The sequence below is a fragment of the Sabethes cyaneus genome, chromosome 2, assembly GCF_943734655.1.
Source record: "Sabethes cyaneus chromosome 2, idSabCyanKW18_F2, whole genome shotgun sequence".
In the NCBI taxonomy this organism is placed as follows: Eukaryota; Metazoa; Arthropoda; class Insecta; order Diptera; family Culicidae; genus Sabethes; species Sabethes cyaneus.
In genome coordinates, this window is record NC_071354.1 from 73,145,686 (window position 1) to 73,173,028 (window position 27,343).

Below are 27,343 nucleotides of genomic sequence, written 5' to 3' on the forward strand. Positions count from 1 at the left end.
TTAATCATAGGCAATCACAATCCTTTCTCACATCTGCAAATTAAAATGTTTCTTACGCTCTACTCATTGCACTCGACCAAATTCATTGCATTGCTGCAACGGGTACAGGATGATTTCTCAGTTGCCACACTGCGCAAATACTGGTAGAGCATACTTTCCTGATCGACCGTCGAAACCCGCCGGTGGGCTATCACTCAGCAGAACCGGGAAATAGGCATACGAGCTATTTCCACTGATCGGTCTAACTCGTTGTTCCTTCTTATCGCTCAGTGAATCGATCAGAGTCTTCAGTTTGGATTTAATATCCTGCAGCTCAACTCGAAGTGCATCACATACTCGCGAACACGAGCCGGAATCCTGATTCGGTGCGAAGGCTTCATGCAAGTTGCTCGAATCACCGAATTCCGGTTCTATCGGGGCGGCTGTCGTGGGACGCGGAGTAGTTGTTGTGCGTGCAGTAGTTGTTGGGCGTGGAGTTGTTGGGCGTGGAGTGGTTGGTCGACGAGTGGTTACGGGAGCCAGCTTCTCAAGTTCTGCGCGTAGCGTCCGGCATGCCGGTGGGAAAAATAGATCCTTCCATTGGACATCCTTTTCGATGGAGGCTTGATAGACGTTGTTTCTAAAACATAAAGTAAATCAATATTAATCGATCGAAAAGTTTGAACAACTATGACATGTACTTACATGCTCTTTTCCAGGCGGGAGATGTAAATCTTGGTGGCATGATCCGGTGGAACAACGCGGTAGCCCTTCAAATCGGACACGTAATGCACCAGGTGTGGCTTGCCATCGGGATCGACGAATCCGTAGCATCCGTAAGTTACACCATCCTCACCCTTGACCTTATGCTGGAAATGATTGTCCACCTGCTTCACAACGTCCAAACCGTACTCGAAGGAACTGACCCTACCGTGATGGTACAGATTCGAGCTCTTCTCCACATTGATGTTGATATCCAGACCGCGATCGTCGATCGAAAGCGCCTGAGCCACCGCGGCTAAGGCCAGCTAGATTTATGGAAAGCGATAGAAATGTGAAACGATTAGAATTAGCATACAGACGAGTGATCGCATTGGAATGGGAAGCATGACGGCACGAATTAGTCACCGAACCGGCGTGGATGTCAGAGCGTCAGCACAGATGGAGTTTTTTCGACAAACTAACGCCTACAAAATTATCGAATTATCAGTCAGCGACGCGAAGCGGATCGCTCTTGTCAGATATCTTTATTATTATTCAATTCTTATGATTATTCGATCGATGGTTTTGTTTTATTGGGGTGTTAGGAATTCTACCGAACCTGTTCCATCCATGTGGAATTAGATGCAAGGAATTTGCGAAGGTCGTGTCCAACTTTTATTTATGCAGTCGGACCGTCCGAATGGGAATGTGTATTATTCTGATGATAGGCGGTCGGAAAGTTGCATTTACTGCTTCCGGATTCTCACCATAAGCACATGCAGTAAATTGGAAATTATCCTAACAATTTGGTTTTACATTCCGAGTGAGGTTGGCTTAGTTCCTTTCAATATTACCCATTATATGAAGCAGGATTTGTGCCAACTAGAATGCCTCGCCAATCCATGCGGAACAAAAGTTTTCCTAAACCACCTCAAATATATTTTTAATCCTATCCTGCTATTCAGCATTACAATGCCAAACGGTAGTAAATACCTGAAAGCATCACACTAAGCTCCTAGCCCGGCGTGGCGTCCGTCTGTACGTTTGTTTAGCACTAATTAGCGAACCAATCGGATTTGCTGGCAGTTTCGAGAGAAATCGATGAATTTTATATCACTTGGCGCCCTTGTCGATCATTTACGGCGGCGGATCGGTCGAAATAATGACATTGCTGATGCTACTTTCGGCGGACCGTCCCATACTGCCGGCCGGGTGCATCCCTGGACGTACCACCCCTGGACACAACTAGAAGCAGCCAAATTTATTTAGCATTTTTGATTGTTTGAATGCCGGATTTGGCGAATTAATTAGTGACTTAGCAAAGATTTTTGGGCCAGCAGAGGACCACTGGCGGGCTGGCTATGTTTACCGATGCAGCCGACGCTGACGAAAAAGCACCAAAAGAAGAAATTGAAACCCAAAGAAAAAGCAAAGGTCGCGCTAAAATGACCATAGCGCCGCACAGGTGAGAGCACACGACAGGAAATAGCATAAATATGGTTAAACATTATCACTCAGTATTTGCATGATATAGTGGGCAAAAATATACTTAAATTTTTAATGAGAAAAGTAATTGGTTTTTGTCGTTCTCTAGGATTGGAAGACAGACACTTGGATCGAATCGGAAAACATGTGTCTGCGTTGAATTAAATAGAGACGGAAGTATGTTATTAATGAAAAGGTAATTTCACTTCAATATGCATCATGCATTCATGATAATTCATGATAAACACATGCTCATCAACGGGCGCTCTGATGGCACTCGCGTTAATTAATTGATCGCACGGGTGTGAACGAAGTGTGACCGAACAACCCGCTAGTTTAGCCTGTCAGGTTCCGTCCGATTCGCGCCGTGATGATACGATACGACACCGTTCGACCATCAGCCGGTAATTTATGACCAATGACAATACGGCGCGGGTGTTGCCATTGGAATCCTACAGCAATCAACCGAAAACTGCGCTTGGTTTATTGTATGTGTGACTATGCTTTAGAGTGAATTAAGATTTATGTCGATAGAATAGCCGTTGAAGAGAACCAGACAGCGAAGCGACAAGTTTGAGATGCTAACCAGATTGTTCTTGATTCGAGCTGAAGTGCTCCTGTGTCGTAGTGGGTATTAGAGACTCAGATGTTTTGACGATGTATAATAAACTAGCTAGATTAAATTGTTCAAAAACTAGGCCCACTATAACATGTTTTGGGTTGATGGGAAAACGTAATTGCTTCCAAGGGGGTGTCGTTTAGGAATATTAATGTGACGTTGATGACATTTTGAATGCTAATAGCAAAATACTAGTGATAAACTTGTGGCAAAAACGAAATTCTAATAAAATATGTTCGAAACGATGGCGACCATAGCAGCAAGGTTTTTCTAATCGACACTAATACTTTTCGAAATGCATTCCTGATTAGCGCCAAGCATCCAATTTTGGATTAAAAAGAAAAGCCTTGGCCAGCCAATTACGTTTTGGTTATCGTACAATTTGATAATAATTGATAATATAATGCCTGATGCTAAATAAAAAATTATGAGCCTAAAACTAACTATTGTTCATTAAGGGGAAACAGGTATAAAATATATCCCTTAATTATACATTTATATATCTCAATCGACCAAACTCGAGTTTTAGTCTTTGACCTTGAAATGCGGTCAGGCATTATTATTAATATTTTTTGAAACGATGGTTTTTACAATTGACGGAGGGACGGTAGGGAAAGTAATGAAAATTTTTGGGAAAGAAGGGTAAAGAGTGGAAAGGAAGGGGGGGTAATAGGTAGCTACGCTTAGCAAGTTGTCGTTGTGACTACTATCTTTTGTCCAATGCTGGAAGGTGCATGGGTCGAACCAAGCTATAATCAGAGATTATAACGGGATTTGATTGAAACCACAATACCTGCCAGGGCGTGTGGTTGGTACACGGGTACATGCTACACTGTATAAGAATATTACATATACACTAACGCTTGCTTAACGAAATCACCCGAGACCGTCCTTATTAAAAATATTCTTATTCGAAACCGTCTTATGGAGAACTGCTGTACTTTCAACACGAAATTATATGCGCGTTGTATTAGTTGTTCTGCGTCTTGCGTTCAATGCCTCCCTGTCAAAATTTGGAGCGTTTTGCCCACGGGTTAGGCGTTTTGCCCCACATGATGATTTTGATTCTTGTTAAAAATCGTCAAAAATGACAAACAATAAGGTGATTTATGGTGACAGTTATCAATTGCTTGAGCCGTTCTTGAGATATTTGTGGTACCGACTTTGAAAACCTGGTTTCAAGGAAAACTGCATTGAAGTTTTTATTCGCCGTGCAATCGTTTCAGACATGCGAAGTACAAATAGCTATACCTTTGTCAATTTTCAGAATTCATCCAAACAGCTTCAAGCACATGTGCTCAAAATGTAAAACTTTCGAATTAACTAATAAAAAAGCAATTTCTTGGAATTAAAAAAGTACTATGCCCCCTTGAGTGGTGCGTTATGTACCACATTCCCCTTTTACATTTCACGCAATCGAATCGCTAGTTATAGCTTTTAAGGGGCTGTGCAATAATTACAACCTGCCAGTTGGCTTTGAATTATGACGCTAGCTTAATAAGCCAGTCGTCGTATGTTCGAATCTCGACTGGGAGAGGCTGCTAGAGTCAATAGGATCGTAGCAACTGGCCCTGCAATTGTCCTGCACTCTAACAGCTGGCTGCGAACTCTGTCGTATAAAACAGGAGGTCAAGTTTCGATAACGGAATGTAGCACCTAGGCTTTGCTTTGCTTTGCAATAATTACGTAAGGGCTTTTTCCTCAATTTAAAATTTTTTGGAACTAGTAACGTGAGTTGCTTTTAAGAGATGTGAATTTTTCACAATTTTTTCATGTATTAAAATTTTACGTAAGAAATGATTAAACCCCCCTCCCTCCCAAATAAGATTTTGTAAGGTTTTGTGGAACCCCCTTCTCCCATTATGCATTACGTAATTAGTGCACGGCCCCTAACGAGAGAAAAGACTTTCGAAAGTGACGCAAAAAGTTACATTAGAATCTGTTCGAAAACAAGTTTTTTTTTATTTTAATTTTACAGCAAGTGACAACCATTAAACTTGCGTAGTATCCAAAACATTACATAAAAAAAACTAGCATCTCTTCTTCGAACCGCGAACTGACTTTATTTCTAAAATTCGTCGTACCGTTTTAAAATCCGTCCATCAAAATTTTTCATCGTCCGAACTAAAAATCACAATCATTTTTACGACGCTTACGCGCATGAACTTGTGTAGGACGGCATGACAAATGTTATTCTGCAAAATTTCTACAGGTCAGGCAAGGTTTCCTGGCGAATAACGACAATGCCTTGCGTGAGTTGTGTTCATTTATGAATGACAGAAATTAAAACAATTAGTCGACATTTTCTTCTTCGTCGCACGAAAAAAAACGTAGGAAATTTGGCTGGTAGGACTTCTTTAATGATAAAAAGCATTTAAATAGATCTCAGCTCACTTTGATTGATTGCGTATGATAGAGAACAAATTAAAATATTAGGGAATAACTAGTTTTGCATTGTGTGTCATTAAAATGCTGATATTTTTAATAATTTGTGTTGGATAGGACGGGAATAGGCAATTACGACGAAGCAGCAACATACCCTACTTACATACACACTACACTAGCATACGTTAGTTCACTTTTCACTCGGTAGATAACATAGCATTTACTGACTCTCGACTTTTGGCCCAGTTACCAAGTTTCTTGGAATATTTTTGGTAGTAAGCTGGTTCCTTCCGATTCTAGGGCTTCTCGATAGGTTAACATTTTATTTACGTACTAATTTAAGAGAAAACAAATACTGCCCGGGGCCATTTTAAACCTCTCATACAGGGGCGTAGCCAGAAAATATTATTAGAAGAGCTTGCCAAAAAAATGGGCTTGGGCTTGGGCTTGGGCTTGGGCTTGGGCTTGGGCTTGGGCTTGGGCTTGGGCTTGGGCTTGGGCTTGGGCTTGGGCTTGGGCTTGGGCTTGGGCTTGGGCTTGGGCTTGGGCTTGGGCTTGGGCTTGGGCTTGGGCTTGGGCTTGGGCTTGGGCTTGGGCTTGGGCTTGGGCTTGGGCTTTGGCTTTGGCTTTGGCTTGGGCTTGGGCTTGGGCTTGGGCTTGGGCTTGAGTATAGGCTTAGGCTCCTACTCCTTTAACTGAACACACACTCGCTACGATCATTAAGTGCTTTTACTTACTTATCCTGGTCCGATATAACCCGTGATTTAAGCTGCATAATAATGTTCCGCCGACAAACTCGGATCATGGCTGTGCGTCTTCAATTTCTCGACTGTCTCACACTTTCTAGGTTATGCTCCATTTAGTCTAACCTGTGTACCTCTGCGTCTGGTACCAACCGGATTTTGGGTGAAAACCATTTTTACGGGATTATCACAACATGTTTCGCTTATTGTACCCTTCCAGCTTGAGCACCATTTTGGATACTGGCTTCGCCGAAGAACTGCACCAGCTCTGGTCCTTAGCACACGACGTTCAAAAATGGCCAGTGCTTTCAAGTCGAGCATTGTCCACGTTTTATCCCCCTAGGGGACTACCAGTCTTATTACCGTTATGTACTTGGTATATTTCGTACTGGGTGAAACTTACCAGACCTTAAGGCCCTGCGGAATGCATAGTGCGCACAACAAGAATAAATCTGCGTATTTCTCTGCTGCAGTTGTTATCCGACGTCATCAACGACCCGAGGCTTACAAATTCGTCCACCATGTCTAACTCGTCCCCTTTGACTATCACACTATTGCCTACGAGAGCTCGATCGTGCTACTTTACTGTTTTACGTTTCAGTTTGGTATAGTGCTCTGCAACTGCAGTCTACGTCGTCAGCGGAACAGATAAATTTATTGAAGACTAGCTGACCCGGCAAACTTCGTACTGCCACAAATTGTACTAAATGGAAAAAGCAAAGCCTTGGTGCTATATTTTGCATTCGGAACTTGACCTGCTGTTTTCTGTTTGAATGATTTCGCGGCCGACTGTTGTAGTGCAGGACGGTTGCATGGCTGGTGCTGCGATCTTATTGCCTTTTACAGACTTTCTTAAGGCCCGCGCTGAATTGGTACTTTATGGTTGCGTTTGCGTAGATTTGACAGATAATCTGTCAAATTGTATGGGAGAACTGTCAGATTTGCACAAACGCAACCGTAAAGTACTAATTCTGCGCGGACCTTTAGCCCAGATTCGAACACGCAACGGGTAGTTTGTGAGGTCGTACGCACCTCGACGCCAACCGAAAGGCCTTTTTTGAACTAAATTTCATAAATTGTAAATTTCGAAAGTACAATCAAGTACTTTTTTACACGGTTTATTTTTTCGATTATTAATAAGAACAGGACAAATTAGGGAAAATTAATTTATTTCTCAATATATTGGGGAGAGGCCCGACATTCGTTACGTAGTTTATAAAGGTCCCTCAGTTGTACTGTTCTTGAGTAAACGAAAAAAACAAACCGTGTAAAAATGACTTGAGTGTACTCTAGATATAATTTAGGTTTTGCATTTTTTTGGAGAATGTGGTGAAATAGTTAACTGATTTCGGATTTTCACAGAGCGTCTGTTTGAAACATATGTGAAATGTTCATTTTTTAATTCCCGTTACCGGAATTGTGTTGGCCGTCAGTTTATTTTTGGTAAAAGTTACAGTTCACCGTTTAATGAAATGCAATATACATTCAAAACTTTCTGAGAACACAATAATTTTTGCCACCAACTATATTCTAATTGCCGCTGAAATATGTAATTGTTATGTTAAATGCCACCAATATTTCTTCTATTAGCCTTTGTGCATTCACCCCATTATTAGTTTGTAAGTTTTATGTTTTAAATTATTCAGCCATTTTTTGACGCCTTTGAGCATATTTCCTCTATCACAATCAGAGCTTCATTTCGATTTTCACGGTTATTTTTAAGTCTAAATTCGTCATTCTGATATGTATCCGATGTCAATAGTCATCAGATCTTTAATTTTATTTGATTCATTAATCATGCGAAAATTCAAATAAATGTTAGTCTTCACTTTAAATCCTTGTTTGTCTGCTCTAATCCTTTGCTATTTCACTCCCAAATAATTTCTTTGCCCAAATAATTTACAGTTTTATACTTTTAAGTAGTCCAATTAGAAGTGAAGTGAGCCAAAAATTATTAACATTAATTGAATGCTAATGATTCACTGCTTTTGTAAAACTTTAATACATATACTTCTCCTGCAACTTTATTCTAGTAAATATATTCACTTGATGGTCAGGTCATTTTATGGCTCAAAACATCAATTTGGAAAAATGTATTAAATAAACATAAGATACATTAAATACATTCATAAAATTGGTTATAGCAAGTACATATAAAGATTTCGTTTCAATATGCATTGAAGTTATTTCGACAGTCAACTGGAGCAGGCGAAATGGGGTGTTATCTAAAGCCATTGAGTTTACTTATGGTAAAGATATGGAAATGATAATCTGATGGCCATCACAACTGTTGGGTAGTGGTGGGAGTTGATAAATCAACATGAAACCAATCGAACATTCTAATAGATGATTGCGAGAAATTTTATGATTTCGGAAAGATTGCCATTTTTAAATAATGATATAGCACAGTTGTAAGGAACACGCGTTTTGTAAAAATTCAGTGGTCAAAGTTACCTACCATGATTAACACGTGTTTGGTTACCACCAAATAACGACCATAACAACGACGCTGCTTGATAGCAGTTACTTTTTCCCGATAAAAATCGTAGTAACCTAAAACATAGCGTATACGACGAATGGCGGGAAAAGTAAAATATCGGTTTTTTGCTTTTTCCAACTTTTTGCGTGGATTTTCATTATTTTTTTGTACGTATAAACCTGACGCAGACTAAAACACAACAACTGAAAAAATAATCAAGCAATTCCGTTCAGCCGTTCTTTAGTTTATCCCTTACAAACAAACGAACCAACTTGGTTTTATTATATAGATTGTGCTCCGCATGTTAAAACCCGCACGTTTCATTACACCTTCTAGCACAATGTTGAACAGGAGACAGGAAATACCATCGCCTTGTCGAAGTTCCCTGCATGTTTCAAAAGGGTTTGATAACGCGCCCAAAATCCTCACATAGCACCGAACACCATCTATCGTGGCCTTAACCCTTTATAAGGCAGTGGCAACTATATTGCCACCAACAAATATTTTTTATTTTGCTTCTATAATTATATTGATGTCATTATAGACGCAAAACAAATATTTTTCGTTGGTGGCAAAATAATTGCCACGGCCTTATAAAGGGTTAATCAGTCTCGTCAGCTTCCCGAGAAAGCCGTTTTCGCCCATAATTTTCCACAGCTCTTCGCGGTCTATAGTATCATAGGCGGTCTTGAACTTATGAATAGGTGGTGCGTTGGGACTTGGTATTCGCGACACTTTTGGAGTGTCGGATGCAGCGCAAAGGTTTGGTCCGTTATCAATCGTCTTTCCACAAAACCAGTTTGATAACTTCTTACGATTCTACTTGCTGTCGGCGATAGACAGCGATAGATGATCTGAGAATGCACTTTACAGGCGGCGTCGAGAATGGTGATCGCTCGATAGTTCTCACATTCCAACTTGTCGCCCTTCTTGTACGTATATTGGGTATATTACTTCATCATTTCACTCCTCGGGTAGATGTTCTGTTTCCCAGATCCTGTCTATGATCCGGTGCAGACAGGGAACCAACCTATCCGGATCCATCATTAAATCTAAATGTGTTCAATATTAATAGCGAGATGTATATTTTCGTAACCTTCCTTCTAACATCTATGTCGATTAACTCCTATCTCTGTTTCCGACTGTTGTACGCAAATTTGGTTATCGAACGCAGGTAGAAAAGGACGATACTATTTTCTGTTTTGCAAGGTAGGGAGGGCTCAAACTGTCTTAGAGCGCTCAGCTGAATACGACAAGCGGCTCCCGCCAGTATGTCTAAGATGGGTACCCCAACCGCGATTTAATACCAACGCCCTATTATTTATATCTGTCAACCTTATTATTACGGAAAATGAAGAAAAGGATTGATCTTGATTTTGGGTAATGACGTTTAACACGAAAACTCGGACACAAATCGGAACATTTAGGTCATTGCCCAGCAGAGAAAGCTGGCCCAATTGTCCTGAAAAACTAGCCGCATGAGACTCAAAACGCTGTGATTGTGGGTAGATTGCTGGCGACTCGAGAGCGAGAATTTTATTCATGTTGTACCCAGGAGCTCGCACGATCGCGGTCTTGATGAGATGAGAACCGATTAACGATGAAATAATCGCCAACAGATGCCTTGGACTTGCAAGAGAAGGAGAATTTTTTACAATTTTGCTGTTAAGGAAGACAAAGTTGCATACGCTTCGTAGTTATGGACGAGAGCTTAATTGGAGGAACAGATAGTAAACCAAATCGAGAATTATCTTTAGAAAAATTACCTTGTTACCAACAGAGCAATTAAATTATCTCGGCTAGATCGATAACATTCCCTTGCTCTCTTGCTGGAAGTGTTTCAATATCTTGGCAGCCAGACAACGCAAACGGTTTTTAACTTCCACCTAACCCCACAAATTGTTTTACAAATTGTAATTGGTCTGCAGTGAAATTAAACTTTTTGGTTGCAAATACTATATCATTAATTTCATGAACACTAAGACCACAATTGAAATCAACTTCCTTTCAAAATAGTTACTCACAATATCATTCCATTGAGAAAATAACCGTAGAGTTGAAGTTTCTTTAGAACATTGAAAACAGAAGAATAGAAAAAGCCGGAACCAATCGGTTTCTGCTTGAAATTCGAACCTCGCATGTCACATGTTACAGCGTTCTTAAAAAAAATCCGCTATCTATTTTACCATAAAATATTTAAAATGTAATGGGTTGTATCTGGCTGAATTAAACAGTTACAAGGCACATACAAACGTGTTATTAACCGGCCAGAAGTTCCACGCTACCACAACGGCGAGATATCGCGTTATCATCAAACGTTTTCCGCAGCCGACTAATTCAAAAGCTACACGCCCATTAATTCGGCTTTTATGGTGACCAAATGATGAACTCGCAACCATAGAAATGAAAATCACGGCTAAAGCGGTTTCTGCTATCGACTAGAACCGGCAGGGGTCCTGCACATTTTTTTCAGGATTTGGCGATCCGGCACTACAGGTAGTGTGGTAACACGATACCGCTACCGGGTGGATTTCAGCGCGAATATCATTAATCTTCCCAACTGCTCCCAATTCTATCGGATCGAATAATATTTGGCGTTTGTCAAGCGGCGAAACGTAAGGAAAAATATTGGAAAGATGGCCTAATTGGTTTCTGGGGTAAACTAGAGCAGTGTGATTGCAAACTGTCTTCAATGTTGTTTTAGGCATTTACATGTTGTTTGTTTAGTTCATATTTATTTTCTTTTTTGTATTGGAATAGGGTGTTTTATATATTTTGGACAAGCGTTACACCTCCTCTATTTTGGACATTTTCCATTTGATTTTGCCGTAAAAGTCCAAAATAGAGCACGAGTAACGCCTGTCCAAAATATATAAATCACCCTATTCTACATGAGTCATTTTATAAGTCATTTCACTAGCTATCTGCCAATCACATTCTTGCCAAAACTTTTGAAATTATACAAAATGGTTAATTCATCATTTTTAATTAAATCGAATTACTAAGATCGAATTACCGATCGATATTTTATCCTAGAATTAATATTAAAGATTGTTCTCAGCACAGCACAACATCTCGGATTTCACTGTTGCAAGAATAATTTTTAAATTTCTTTTCTGGAAACCGGCTCATATCAATAAATTTTCCTATATACTCCTATCTTTAAATGGACAACTTCGAAAAAGCGTTGATGACCGGCATGGAAAAAACAAGCACTCTAAATTTTCGCTACTTACCAGTACAATAAATCGTTTCATCTTGCACCAAAACTGATAGAACTATAGTGAAATCACAACTTTACTGATCACTATACAAACTATTGCACGGTCTATTTTGCTTAAACTTCTTTAACTTTTCCTGTTTAGACGGTGATAATATTTACTTTTGGTGCACCACTCGCAAATAAACTTATTTTTTCGGCTAATTCTGAGGCGTGATCCAATTTCTTACAAAATGTGCTTCGAATGCCTGACAGATATCGACTATACGATAGCGCAAGACCGACGCTCTTATTTAAATATCAGCCCAAAAATGTCCACTTGGTTGGTAGCGAGAGGGAAAACAGCAATTCACCGCTCGGCTGGCTCGTTTGTTTTTATTTTTGTTTGCACCCGGACGATCGCGATCGTCGTGTTGATTTCCAGCGTATAGCCTCAACCAAAAAAACCGGCTCGCATTCTTCCGGAGATGGGCAACGCAGAACGTCGCCGTTTCGCCAACCAAATCTCTCAGACTAATCAATTGTTTTTCCACCCATAAAAGAAACTGTACGATCGATCGTCATCGACGGATGCTGCGGCGAACGACGTCATCGAGTTGCGTCAGCAATGCGCGTACCATAAAAGGAAACTTTGAAGATATAATCTCAGAGTGGACATCGATTGTTGATAAATTTTTGACAAACCGGATAGGACAATAATGACTAATACAATGTACAGGAGCTATCTTAACATACCGATCGTACTTTTTTTCAAATATTGAAATGCTATTTAGGGAAATTATCTATTTTCGACAAGCGTTACGTATACTCTAGTTTGGACATTTACGGCAAAATTTCATGAAAATGTCCAAATTAAAGTCCAATTAAATAGATAAATCACCCTAATTATCGAATTTTTTTATTTATACGGCCTAACATAATAAAAGCAATTTTGGGAAGTTTCAGATTAACATACAAAAGTTTAAGTTCTAGTCAGTAAACGCAAAAAAACATAAATTTTGCGTTATTTAAAAAAACTTATTATTTCTAGTTACCCTTTATATTTTTAGACAGTTTTAATTTAAGTAAACATTAGTATACATCATGTTTGAATTGGATCATTATTCGATTTTTGGCTGCGCACATTCGGCCAAAAGGATATTTTTGGAACTCCGCAATAGTCTGCCAAGGAGGTAGGCGATCAGCCACACGTTCAGCCGTCCTTGAGGTTTTGAAGGTTGAAAATAAAATAAAAGGTTTTTCAACCCCGCCTTTATCCATGATCCAATAACCATAACCACCAGTAGATATTACTGCAAAGTTAAACGCATGTAAGATATTTTGAAAATATATTTGAATAACAATTTTCTTACCCTCTCACCATAAAAGGTAGATTGAACTCTCCCTGTTCCACATCATCCGGACTCTTCTCTAAACGGGATCATTTCGCTAATCTTTCCTCGATAAATTCTGCGACACGGTGTAGTGCTCTAAAAAAACGTAAACAAACAGCCGAGGAAAAGCGAATCGAGAAGAAAAAAAATTTATCGATAAATGATGGCGAATTTGGTGTTGTTGTTTTTCTTTTCGTTTCTTCCGAGAGATAAATATTTTTGGCGCCACCAACGGCACCCCGTCCGCAATCGGCCAAAGTCGTTCGTAGATCCGCATTTTACCAGTTTTGGTAAAAACAACGGAACTGTAAGTGCGAACCGCAGGAAAGTGTTTCGGACGGTCGAGCGGACGTGATGGCTGAAATTTACATTCGTGGTATCGCAATAATTTCAAAATTAGCTGATATCGTTGCGACATTCCGAGATGATTATCAAAAGGCGAAGAGCTAATTTAGTTGCACACAAACAAAGGCTTCAGGGATTTTCCAAGCGCATGTTGATTAGTTGATTAGTAACCTAGACAGTATTTTTAGATGACGCATTTTAAAACTATTTCACAATGATTTGTTTTTCGGTTTTCTTTGAATGGTGACAAACGGATATCCTGCTCCAAATGCATGGAATCAAGAAAGTGGTTTACTTCCATGGGCTTAGTTATATGGAATAAGTCAGTGCACTGACAGTGACTGACGGATAAAATGTTGTGAGAAAACTAACAAGTAGCTCCTACCTGTCAAAAATTAGTTTTAGGTTGAGGGTCGTATTTTGGAGGTCTGCAAATTCTGTTCACTCCATTATGTGGCCAGTTTTGGTACATGATAATGAGCTTTTAAATTGACAGCATTGGTATTAATAATTAGAACCTCCAAAAAAGTACGTACACCTGCAATAAAATAGGTCTTGAATGATTACTACCGATTGCTTGATGGACTATGAACTTATATTTTTACGTCCTTGAGTATTATAATCACCTTACAAATTATTAAGAATTGTGTCTAAAGCTCTAAAAATACAATGTGATTCAGCACTACTGTCAGCATTTTTTGTTTCTGTTTATAGGAAGATGGCATAATTTTGAATGCATCTCTGAGTGTTTTTCATTTGAAATGCATTGAATTGTCAACAAACTAGTGTAATATGTTTTCATATTCATATATTTGTCATTTTTACATTTGTCACATGAAGCATTTATTCTTATCAAAAAACATATTCATATACCTAGTACTCAAAAACTTACAAGCATGGATAAAAAAAAACCTGTATTGAAACCGACTTGATTGACTTAATTTAAGTTATTTAAAAAAACTTCCAACCATGCGATATTTTGCGAATGTGGGAATATGTTGGTGTCATCAAAAAATTTATATACATATCGCACAACAAAATGACAGGAAGAAATGAATAATTGTAAATGAACCAAATCGTAAGGACCGGCATCTAGAACTAAGGAGATGCCTTTTTTAATTTACTTGTTTATGATTCTATACTATATATTTTTTATGACTCTTTGTTTCTATCACCGAGAAAATAGACCGTTATCTACTCGATCAATGCGATAGAAACGGGCAGTCCGTTACCGACAGACGCACCGGCAAATCTTCGTGTGATTAACTCACGGGTCGAACAGCTTAATGTTTCGTAGTCTTCCATTCAGTTCATGGATTGAAGACTTGACGGCGAAGTAAAAGGAAACTAAAATGGTTCGAAGCAAAAATTTGCTGGTTGCTGCAAGACTTCCACAACTACAATGACCGCTTGCTACTTCACTAGAAGGAGTGTAGAAGGAGGAAGAGGCACAATTTGTGTGTCTAAAAATAACCCAAACCAGATACGTCGCTACATTAATAAGGGGGGTTGCGAAGTCTCCTTTTGTCCAGCGCGTCTATGGTTCAAAGGTAAACAAGAGATACTGGAAGCATGTTTTGTTTCCCAATGCTGTCTATCGTTTTTTAAAGATATTCGGTGAAAATACAGCATGTCGGCGAACTTTAAATTGCCGTTTCAAGACACGTGGAAATTTTCACAATTTTAATTTTTCTGTAGATGGCAGTAGACAAAATAACATCACACAGTATAATCAATATATATAGAATGCCAGTGTCGCTGGTGTTTCATGGATATTTTGGTGGCAAACATGTTGCTGGTTCGTGTCTTGGATACGGGAACTACATTGTCAAATTGCCCAATAGAAAATTTTCCTGCCGACGAAATACCTTAAAACGACCAAATCGGGTGATTTATCCTACGTGATTTACGAAAAAGCAGAAAGATTTTTTATTGGGTTGCCTTTTTAGTTTGACAATCAGATTCCCGTTTCTAATCGATCACTCACACATATGCGCATACAATGTAAATACATAATTTTCAAATGTGTGATGTTTACCACGAGCACTGCAGCGACACTGGCATTCTATATATATATATATTGATTCTACTCATCACACAGATGCAAACTTACTTTGTACATACTGTCTATTGCGATAATTATCTATTTTACAAGTGTTGCAATCCGCGCCATATTGGAAGTAACAACACGAATTCATCATTACTTCTCCAAGTTCAAAATATAAACAAAGCTCAAAGTTGCTATTTGTTTGCTTATATGATGCACTAATTGTGTACAGGAGCCAAACGATAAAAAATAATTTCATGTCAATGAACAGACGCAACTTTGCACTTCCGTTTTTCCTACTCTGAAGGTGAAATTACTTTGCAATCGTATAAAAACAAGCAAAACAATGATATAATGGATTAAACTTAACTAAACAATAGGAAACGTTCCTTCTTTAAAACGCCATTGGCTACAAATGGTTATGTTAACAAACAAAAAAGTTAGAACTGTCAAAAGCGCGATGCGCGCTAGTGTTGCAAGTAACCCAAGTAACCAAAAGTTCCGATAAAAGGTGATTTTTGGCTTAATCAGCCAACGAAATGATCATGAATAGAACTCTTTTCAACTTCATTTTTAAGTAATTAACCGTACTTTCAAGTTCGTATTTGATGTTTAAACTTCGAAGGGAATACAAAGTAACTTCTAACAGAACTAGAAAGTTTGCAAAAAGTTCACTTGAGTCGCTATATAGAACACTGTTCAGCCCAAAAAGAAACTCCAATCATTATCAAAATAAAAAAGATTGGGCGAATATTTTCCCACTTCTTCCTGTTTTGCAGATTCATAACATTTCTCATTAACTAAGGTATTTAATTTCGGTTAATAATCGACTGTTTTTTTATAAATATTAATTTATTGTAACTTACCACACACCACCAACATAAACCTCGGGGATTTGAACTCGAGTACTTCTTTTCGGTGACTTAGACGCATACCACTGCTCCGTTGCTGGAATATGCGATTTGCATCGTTTTTACTCGATGTGCTAATTTCTCATTTATCACAGCCCCGAAACGAACTTACACTTAAGAACAACTCATCGGCAAAATTCATGTCACTAGCGGCGTCAGAGATGGCGCAATGCATCAGGAGAGGCTTGCAACGAGGAACGCTTGGGGTCAAATCCAGTAGCGGTCGGTGTTAGTTAGGTTTTTTTAAATGGTCTATCTTAATCGCTTGAACCGACTTTACAAAAGTTTGGAGGAGGCGGAGGTAGAAAATGGAAAAGTATAAAAATAGAGCTACAAGTGCTGTTTTATAAACTCTTGCCAAAGTTCGTTCAGAAGCTGCTTAGCGCTCTATGCAGCGAACTCGAGGCAACTTCGAAGTTCGGTTAATTACAAGTAAAGCTGCTTAGCAAGCTATACCTCCATACACATAAAGCTTGTTAACCTTCCTTAAACACCATTATCCGAACTCTAAGTTACTTTCAAGCTGTATGTTAAACTTTCAAGCTGCATGTGACTTTCAAGTTGCTACAGATATTAACGGTATTTTAATGAGAATGAAGTTCGGTTTACAAATGTAGTGTCTGGTTGTTCAGCAAGAAAGTTCTGCGAAACTAAATTTGAACCAAATATGAACTTTCAAGTTTGTTCCTTAAGCGAAATTCGAACTTTTGGTTGCGATCGCAGTAAACAGCGCGTGTGGACGGCAGCAAAATTTTTCGCTGTCAAAATTTTTCTTACAGTTTGTGAAGCAATATTTAATAAAACGAATTATCGGTTCCGTACGAGTTGGGAAGTTGGAAATAGTCAAACAGATTAGTTTTTCGGCCAGCGGCAGCAGATATAGAATTGGCATGTGCCTTGAAGATAGTGACAAGCAAGTTACATGTTTGGATGCAGACGGAATTACTGGAGGCAACTGTTACTGGAAGCGGTCCGAATTTAAGCTTGTGCATACGGTAGTGACTTTTGCGGTTTGTGGGGTTCTGCCCCGGAGGCACCCAAAACCTGGCTTTCGAATGGGACTTTGGACTGTTTCAGGTTTAATCGAAGATGCTGTTCAGTGGCGGGATTTAATGGAATGGACGAAGAAACAAATGCCGGTGAGGTCGTTTCATAACTTCACTCGTTTATCTATTTGATTTTCCTGCATTCATATATTTTATTATTTCTAAATTTTATTCTTTTACTAAGTAATTAAAATGATGCCAGGTAGACGGAATTTTTCAATTTTCAGAGAGCGAAAAAAAGGCGCTATAACCTTGGCGTATTGCAGCCAGACTATGGTTAATGCCATAAGTTCATCCCCGAGGGTCCGGAGTATCACTTAACCTTTATTAGCAAAGATACTCCCAACGACTACAATTTGTAATCTGTAAATTAATCAATATATTCAAGGGAAGCGTTTGGTACGGGAGGTCCACGCTTTCTTCCTTCCCCTTGATTTCAATGAGTTGAATGGAATTAAGTATCATTTTTAATTCCACTTAATTCTTTGGAATTCTCTCTGCGGTACATGCTGCGCAGTTGGCCTGGCCGTTGACAAGAAAAATGACCGATTTAAGCAATCGGCATTTTCCAGGATGCCTTCAAGTATTGGCTGCGTTAGTGTGAGATAAGATAAGATAAGATAAGCGAAATTCGAACTTTTGGTTGCTTGGGTAAGGTATTTAATTTCGGTTAATAATCGACTGTTTTTTTATAAATATTAATTTATTGTAACTTACCACACACCACCAACATAAACCTCGGGGATTTGAACTCGAGTACTTCTTTTCGGTAACTTAGACGCATACCACTGCTCCGTTGCTGGAATATGCGATTTGCATCGTTTTTACTCGGTGTGCTAATTTCTCATTTTTCACAGCCCCGAAACGAACTTACACTTAAGAACAACTCATCGGCAAAATTCATGTCACTAGCGGCGTCAGAGATGGCGCAATGCATCAGGATAGACATGCAACGAGGAACGCTCAGGTTAAAATCCAGTAGCGGTCAGTGTTAGTTAGGCATTTTTTTAAATGGTGTATCTTAATCGCATGAACCGACTTTACAAAAGTTAGGAGGAGGCGGAAGTAGAAAATGGAAAAGTATAAAAATAGAACTACAAGTGCTGTTTTATTATAAACTTTTGCCGAAGTTTCTTCAGAAGCTGCTTAGCGCTCTATGCAGCGAACTCATGACAACTTTAAAGTTCAGTTAATTACAAGCAGAGCTGCTTAGCAAGCTATACCTCCATAGACATAAAGCTTGTTAACCTTCCTTAGACACCATTATCCGAACTCTAGGTTACTTTCAAGTTGTATGTTGAACTTTCAAGCTGCATTTTGGACTTTCAAGTCAGATATTAACGGTACTTTAATGAGAATGAAGTTCGGTTTACAAATGTAGTGTCTGGTTGTTCAGCAAGAAAGTTCTGCGAAACTAAATTTGAACCAAATATGAACTTTCAAGTTTGTTCCTTAAATGAAATTCGAACTTTTGGTTGCTTGGGAACCCCGGTGTTGCAAGTATCCCCGGATGACGGTTTTCTACTAACACGCTCCAAAAACTTCAGTCAGTTATTAGGCCAGCATCATACCTCGAGGCAAACTGGGAGGATTCTGGGAGCACAGTGGTCCAAAACAAAAAAAAACAAAATTCAAATTTTAATTAATCCCCCTAAAAGTAAAATAGAGCTAAATTTTTTCAGTTTCAATATAAAACATTGATGTACGCTGCAAAGTTTTAGTAAATACTCTAATTTAAATTCCACCAAACGATAGAACTTTAAATTTCAAGAAACTCTTCCAAAGGTTCCATAAACCAAAAACTAACTTTTCCCATTCAAAACTCTAATGCGCAGATTTTTTTATTTTGGACCACTGTGCGGTTGATTTTCTATAACTTGCTTCGCCCTAATTGGACTGAAGTCTCATGACAAGGCCTACATAACATAATTTTTCGAACCAACTCCCGCCCCGTGAGAACCAAGTGCACGCCAGCCCCAACCCCACCTGTTCCAGTCACCTTGCTGGCCCTTCTTCATCTTGTTCTAACCGGATTCGACGTGATCATCATTTTGCATGATATTTATCCAATATTCTAGCAATACATTCAGCCTCGCATATCCGTGCTATTTAAGTCTTCTCATGACAATCTCCTCATGTTCGACAAAGCAATAAAGCATAAAACTTTCTGCATTAAAAAGCTCAATCACCCAGAGGGCATTATTAACCTGAAAATATATGCCGTGAGCAGAAAAGGTAAAGTTTCACCGTCAGATCGTCCTGATTAATTTGATTTACAGTTGTGTTAAGTGTTGTGCAGCGTATGCGCATTAAATTTTAGCGTGCATATTGGAATATTGGATATATTGAATAATGAGTGACAACTAAAATTTTCGAATTTTTTCGAGGCCCCTATACTCAACAACAAACGAGCTCAGAGAGAAATGGGAGTATCTATGTGTTAGCTCTCTCTTCTCTCTCTCTCTCTCTCTCTCCCTCCTTCTTTTGTCAACATCTTTTTACCTTTGTTATACTATATAACAAAGGTTTAGAAATTGGTCGAAAAACACGAAATTGATCCAAGGCCCGGAGGGCCGAGTCACATGTACCAATCGATAGGGTTCGACGAACTGAGCAATGTCTGTGTGTGTGTGTGTGTGTGTGTGTGTGTATGTATGTGTGTATGTGTGTATGTGTGTATGTGTGTTCGCTCCGAATTTTCTATTGCCTGTTACTCGGCGATGGCTGAACCGATTCGACCGCTATTACTTTTGTTTGAAAGGTATTATTGCCTAGTATATCACTATTAAATGGTTTCGTAGTCTGACTTTTCGTTTGAAAGTTATAAGCAAAAATGTGAAAACTACGTGACACGGTTTTCTCCGGAACCACGCAACCATTTTTAACGATATTAGTACCAAACGAAAGCTCTTACTATTACTAAACATTTTGCTAAGTTTTATTGAAAACGGACAAGCAATTTAAAAGTTAGCCTTGAAAAACTTGTTTTGACTAGGTACAAATGAACGCCTGTTTCTCAGAGATGGCCAAACCGATTTACACGCTGTTAGTTTCGTTTGGCAGGTAATATAGCCGGATAGATCACTATTGAATGGTTTTCTGATTGGACGTTTAATTTGAAAGTTATGAGGAATCGAATGCACCACACCAAAATTGACAATAATTTATAATGATTTTAACCAAGATAATTTATCTAATTTCAATTATTTTAATATCAAACGAGAGGTTTTCACACTACGAATACATATGCAAAATTACATAAGAATTGGTTTAACCGGTCAAAAGATATTAACCCTCGAACACTCGCGCCAACTTTTATAACACGGTTACTTGCGCGCACAATAACCCAAAACCAAAGAAAACGTGCGCACTGGAGTTTTGAGTAGGAAAACTTGGTTTTAAGTTTATCGAACCTTTGGAAGAGTTTCTTAAAATTGAAAGCTCTATCGTCTGGTGGAATTTGAATTTTGATTAATCCCCCTAAAAGTGAAATAAAAAAATTATTTTCCTTCAGTTTCAATACAACACATTGATGTGTTCTGCAAACTTTTAGAGCATATTATTACAAGAAATTTTGCTGAAAACAGTAACCTTCTATCTCTTCAGTGAAGGTAGAAAAATCTTATTTATTGTATATGAATTTGTAAAATCAGTTTTTCTATTCTAACTCTTCTTGTAATTGTTGTATGACTTTTCCATGTATTACAAAGTTGTACAAATAATAAAAATACGCAACTTTGTTGAATTTAGTATACCTCTATGTTTGCTTGTTTAGGAACTGTAGAACTTTAATTGTAAAAAATAACCTGATTTTGAGCCCGAATTACTCGATTGCCAACAGACGGATACATCTTAAACATTTTACGTTTGCTGGTAGTTTTGCTGCATACAAACACCATTTTTCCATATGAAGAAACGAGAGAAAATTCCAGTTGGGGTCAATTGCGGTACACTTCACATGCTACTTGCTTCGTTTCTGTGATGTCGGCTTATGCTAATCTTGTTTCCTAACAATTTAAAGTATTAATGCATTGAATAATTCTGACATTTTGCTCATAACAAGTTTACTGAAGAATATACGTTAGTATATACGTAATATACGATTTGTAACTTTATAACAATATGGCATTCAAAAATCTACACATGTTGTGCAAAATACAACAGCGTGAGTAACCGAAAGTTAATAAAAATTGATGAAATTTATTCAAGAAAACTTTATTGTTGTGAACCAAATAGAATGGCATTACAGGAAATTATGCATAGTTCAAAAACTTATAAACTAGACCTTTACTACGCAATGCATATGATAAAGAATAATATTTCATCTTACAACTTACTTTTACTTGGACTTACCCTCATTAGTAGCAACTTACTCAGCAATTTCATGAGAAAAGGAACTATCAAAATTTATAAGTGTTTCTATTTGGTTCAAATTTTGTAAACTTATTCAATTTCCAAAAATTTCATGTCAACCACACGTGTCGATTTCTATCTCAAATAGCAAGTAAGATCGTATAACAAAGGTTCCTTTCACCACTAGGTGGATTAAATCAGGTTTTTGTTTTGTTTATGCTTGCCAAGTTTTGCTTAAAATGGCGTTGAAACAAGAGGCATTTCGGGAGCGCGTTGTGCACTTCTACGAACTGCTTTACCATTATATTATAAGATGCCCAACAACAATTCGTAAACAAGGTAGTGAAAGACCAGCCCAAATTATGGACGCAGAAGGACATCGTTCTCTTTCTCGTGCCTTCAACAGCAAGCCCTTTGGTTTGTCTATCAATTAATACGTGCATTAGACGAATATTTGTAGAAAATTTTGATCCCGTTTCTACAAAAACATCATGCAGATGGACTATACAATACATGCTTTGGCCGTATAGACCATCATCGCATTACTCCAAAAATAAGACCGTTCCCGAATACCCATTCGATCCCATTTTTACCCAAAAACCACGACCCGACAAATCTGTCTCAGTGCGCGCGGGATTTGGACTTTCTTGGTGTACAAAAATAACTGAAGAGCCGCGAATTGCAAACAATTGATTGGTAGAATCAACAGAGGCATTCGCAAAGTTGACATGAGGGCCGTACAACGTTCCTGTTCCAACATCAAACGGAAGCTTCGCCGAACAGCCGATTACGAACTGTTTTCAAATGGGCACTAATTTTTTTTTCAACAATGAACTTTAACAATCTTTAATTTTAGTAAATCAGATCTTCTTCACGTATCTTGCTCTTTTTTTTGACTGCATGAGAAATAAATTCCAAAATTATAGTTTTCACCCGTTAGATTTGATAAGTGGTAAAATTAACGCATGAAAACATCTGTGGCGCACTTAGGCGTAGAGGAGTTCCAGATAAGCTAGCCCATCTAATCGAGGCTCAGTACGAGAACGTGCAAGAGAACACTTTCAAGTGCATGATAGTTCATTCACTTGCCGCAACCCTCTGTGCTATTCTAAAAGACTCGAGAGAGCACCCAAAACACGCACGTTGCACATCATTCGCTGCAGCGTTACTTTGATTAGCCGGGTCAATTTATCCAGAAAACCGTTCTCGGGAATTATCTGCCATAGCTGTTCGCGCTTGACTGTATCGTATGCTGACCTGAAATCCACTAAAATATGATACGTGAGTACGTTGTACTCTCCTTATCATCATCATCATCATCATCATCATCATCATCATCATCATCATCATCATCATCATCATCATCATCATCATCATCATCATCATCATCACCATCATCATCATCATCATCATCATCATCATCATCATCATCATCATCATCATCATCATCATCATCATCATCATCATCATCATCATCATCATCATCATCATCATCATCATCATCATCATCATCATCATCATCATCATCATCATCATCATCATCATCATCATCATCATCATCATCATCATCATCATCATCATCATCATCATCATCATCATCATCATCATCATCATCATCATCATCATCATCATCATCATCATCATCATCATCATCATCATCATCATCATCATCATCATCATCATCATCATCATCATCATCATCATCATCATCATCATCATCATCATCATCATCATCATCATCATCATCATCATCATCATCATCATCATCATCATCATCATCATCATCATCATCATCATCATCATCATCATCATCATCATCATCATCATCATCATCATCATCATCATCATCATCATCATCATCATCATCATCATCATCATCATCATCATCATCATCATCATCATCATCATCATCATCATCATCATCATCATCATCATCATCATCATCATCATCATCATCATCATCATCATCATCATCATCATCATCATCATCATCATCACATTTATGGAGAATTTATCGGTGAAAAATTGTTCCGTAGTAGCAAAGCCCGCCTAATACTGCTCTACGAATTCTCTTGGAGGTTAGACGACGTAACAAAATCTGGAACGTGGGAGAGTATCTTGTACCCTTCAGAGATGCGCCAAGCAGCACATTGTTGACCGCATTAGCTGCTGCAACCACTCAAAAGAATTCGTGGGAGAAGACCACAGATAATTCAAGGGCGCCCCCACCGAGAACTGTCGTATTTTCCATCTGAAGGTGCCTAGAGCCAACGGGATTGCCGGATAAGGTAAGTCTAACCTGTTCTGTGATCCGTACATAACGTTTCTGAAACAATATGAACAGTATGTTAAGGACGTGAAATACCTACGGACCACGAAGCAGTTGAAAATTTCCTCGTTAACATTGATGTTATTGAAAACTCAACGGAATAGGGTATAGAGATGATGGAATAGATACTGCTTCAGACTTTGTAGTGTTGTTCGGGGCGAATGTTGTTCACATGAAGAAGCGGGCTTCTTCCTGATGCACTTCCTACCTGGGATCGTCATTTATATCAATTTACTGGGAAGTAGCGTAGGGTGTCATATTGAGTTACTACAACCAGTTTTTCACTGATTTTGGTTAAATATGACAAAAATATGCTCCTTGGGTTATCATTATGGTAGGGTACGGGATGCTATTTTCAGCAGGTTTCTAAATTCAGCCGATTTTGCTTTTCTTTCATTAATAAAAATACTTTGCCGACATACAATTTTAATGTTATATAACTATTTTCTCAAGACAGTAAGTAATCTACTGTTTTTTATTAAGAGCGCCAAAACCACCTGTTCTTCCACTAGCACTAGGCCAAAGGCCGAAAATAGAAGCAATCGCTTAATGGGCCGAAAATACCCTCCCGTGCCCTATGTGAAATAATATTGTTATTATACATCGGAATACCGTCGACATAGCATTCTCACAAGCAGTTTCACAATTGCAGCAAAGGCGTAGTTTCAAATTAACTTAAGATACAATAATCAAATGTTTCAATTCCTCTTCATAACTTTCTTATTTAAAAATTTTAACTTTGTTCAAAGACTCGAAGAAAACATGGTATCTCAATGATTTACTGACTATTCGATTTAGAGAGTGATTCATGGTTTTGAAAAAGCCAAAAAAATGATTGCCTTTTGCTGTTTTATGATCATTTAGACATCATGTAATTACAGATAACTTGCAGTTAAATGATGCTAATAAACGAAAATTTAAAATGTTATATTTCCATTTAAATGCATACGAATTGGTTACCTAATACGATTTCATTTTTTATTCACAACATGGTTCTAGACACAGCAGAGTTGCCGTTTGAATAAAAAACACATTTATCAAGTTATACCGATACCTCTTCGCCCACACCTGAAATAAATCAAATGAATTTTATTATCCATTAATCGGGAATCGATATTGAGTTTCTTTAGTGAAAAATGCATTTTGCAAATGGATTTTACAGGTTATATTTTAAAAATTTTTATTGAATTAAAAATTATTTAAAACAACCCATTTCTATTGTTAAGATCTTCAAAATAAAGCATGTTACTTCAAAAAGAAATCATGTCTCGTTTTTTCTAACTTGTATGAAAGTGAATTCTTCTATATAGTAAACCTAAATATGTTAAGCAGCAGCTGCGGAAATAAAAATTAGCATTTTATCCACCAACCTATGGCGCATTTACTGCCAACCGGATTAATCAAACTGAACCCACTCGATATCGCACCCAAATGAAAACTTCGGATATCAAGAAACAATAAATCTTTTGAGCAAGCTTTCCACTGAAAAAATACAGCCCTTAAACAATTCCATATGAAAAAATCAAAAAGAAAAAAAAATCATTTGATTGAAATCACCATTAGCAATCACCAGGTGATGAACTGCTCGTAAAAGTTCCGCTTTCTGTTTTTCAAGTTCAACCAATTTGTAACGACGATAAAAGGGCCCATCGGTAATCACATAAAATATGCCCTTCGCCTTCAAAGCTTTTATCCTACGGTAAAACATAGCTATTATGGAAAACATCATCTGCTCATCAAAAATCAGTTCAGAAGGCAAAAAAACCCGTTAAAAGGGCGTATCGTGCCGATACTGCAGTATCGTTTGGCCTACAGACCGAAACCTATAAAGCATAAACCTTGATCGTGAATCTGACTGGTGTCTAAATGTGACATAAGTGACATTTATAAATTTGTTCAAATCGTCGTCATTATATTTTGACACCTTTTCAGTGACCACGTGGAATCCGGAATGGGCTATGAAGTAGCGATTCTTTATAAGTCTTCTAACTTACAGCTAACACTAGAAGTCGTTCTAGAAAAATCGACAATCCATTAATTATAACTAGTCGCACTAAAGCTGCCCACATATTTATCATTTATCATCTATGAATTTTCTATAAATTTTGATCTTATTAATTATGCAAAAAAACAAACGCGTTTTTCGGTGAACAAACAACCTCCATCATCAACAAAAAGTGATTATATAACTCGAAATAAATATGAATCAACACCACACTGCCTGCCGCGCCGCACCAGCCCGTAGTCAATTCAACAACAAATTTTTGCGAATTGACACACCAACAAAACACCACTTCTTGGCATCCTACTTGTTGGCAATAAAATCTAAATGGGGCGCCCCGGCTGACGACTGGCTTTTGTAATAAATTCTGGTCTTAGAGTCAATTCCATTACCAAATGGAACGTTTTGTGTCAGCATCATCATTACCGGACTTAGGAAGGCCTTTGGATGAACCACGTTAATATGATAATCGGCTGAATATGTAATCCTTCTAGGAAAATTGTTTCGAATCCAGAATTTCCAAGAAAGTTTGTCACACAATCGGAGGTTGCCTCGGATTGAAATGACAATTATGATAACGATGGTCTAGCTGTCGGTCGAATTTTAGGTTCAATATACATATGTTAACGCAGATACTTTGAATAACAAAACACATCCAGCAGTAGTAAGTAGACAGATACGGCAATGAATGGGCTTATTTGTAATAAAGTTTTCATTTCAATTTACATATATGAATACATCAAATACTTTTGCAAACAAACAACATTATTCATGAGCAGTTCCGTTACATAAAACAAAATATGTGCATTCCTACTGCAAATGCATCATACACCCATAGACACACTTATTAGCTCACACACTTTTCCACGCATACACTTCTCACCACCCACATACCTCATCGTCATGCGTGTGAATGTGTGTAAACGTGCAAAATCACCGACGTCCTGTGACGATTTCGTGACCGTCAAAATCAATGGGATCTTCGTATGCAGCCATCATACATTCCTAAAATGGACTAGGGACCAGTTCCACTGAATGCGCTGGCCGAGAAGCTCATCAGGTGATGGCCAATCGTCATTAGAGAAGTATTCTACACTTGGGTTTCGCAGAAGGATAGTGAGATATAGTAACGCCACAGGGAACAGTCTGTTGGAAGCCCTGGCTGTTGAACAAAGGCACCGTTACCCCTTTTCATTAGTACGGCCAAGAATCCATCATCGACGTCACCTTCGGCGACGCATCGTTCATACTGAACATGAACTAGGGAGTCTTGGAAAGGTATACCTATACCTACTAATAATTATTAATGATGTTCGATCTGGATG

General features: G+C 38.3%; 1 protein-coding gene across 1 annotated transcript in view; it reads right to left on the bottom strand.

The window, feature by feature from the left end:
* Window positions 1-117: 117 nt before the first annotated feature.
* Window positions 118-27,343, bottom strand: part of LOC128735566 (uncharacterized) — a 38,856-nt gene continuing 11,630 nt past the window's right edge. The window contains exons 2-3 of the mRNA XM_053830049.1: window positions 685-1,007; window positions 118-619 (exon numbers count right to left, since the gene is read on the bottom strand). Of these exons, the coding sequence (XP_053686024.1) occupies window positions 118-619; window positions 685-1,007 (825 nt within the window). The remainder of the gene's footprint in view (window positions 620-684; window positions 1,008-27,343) is intronic.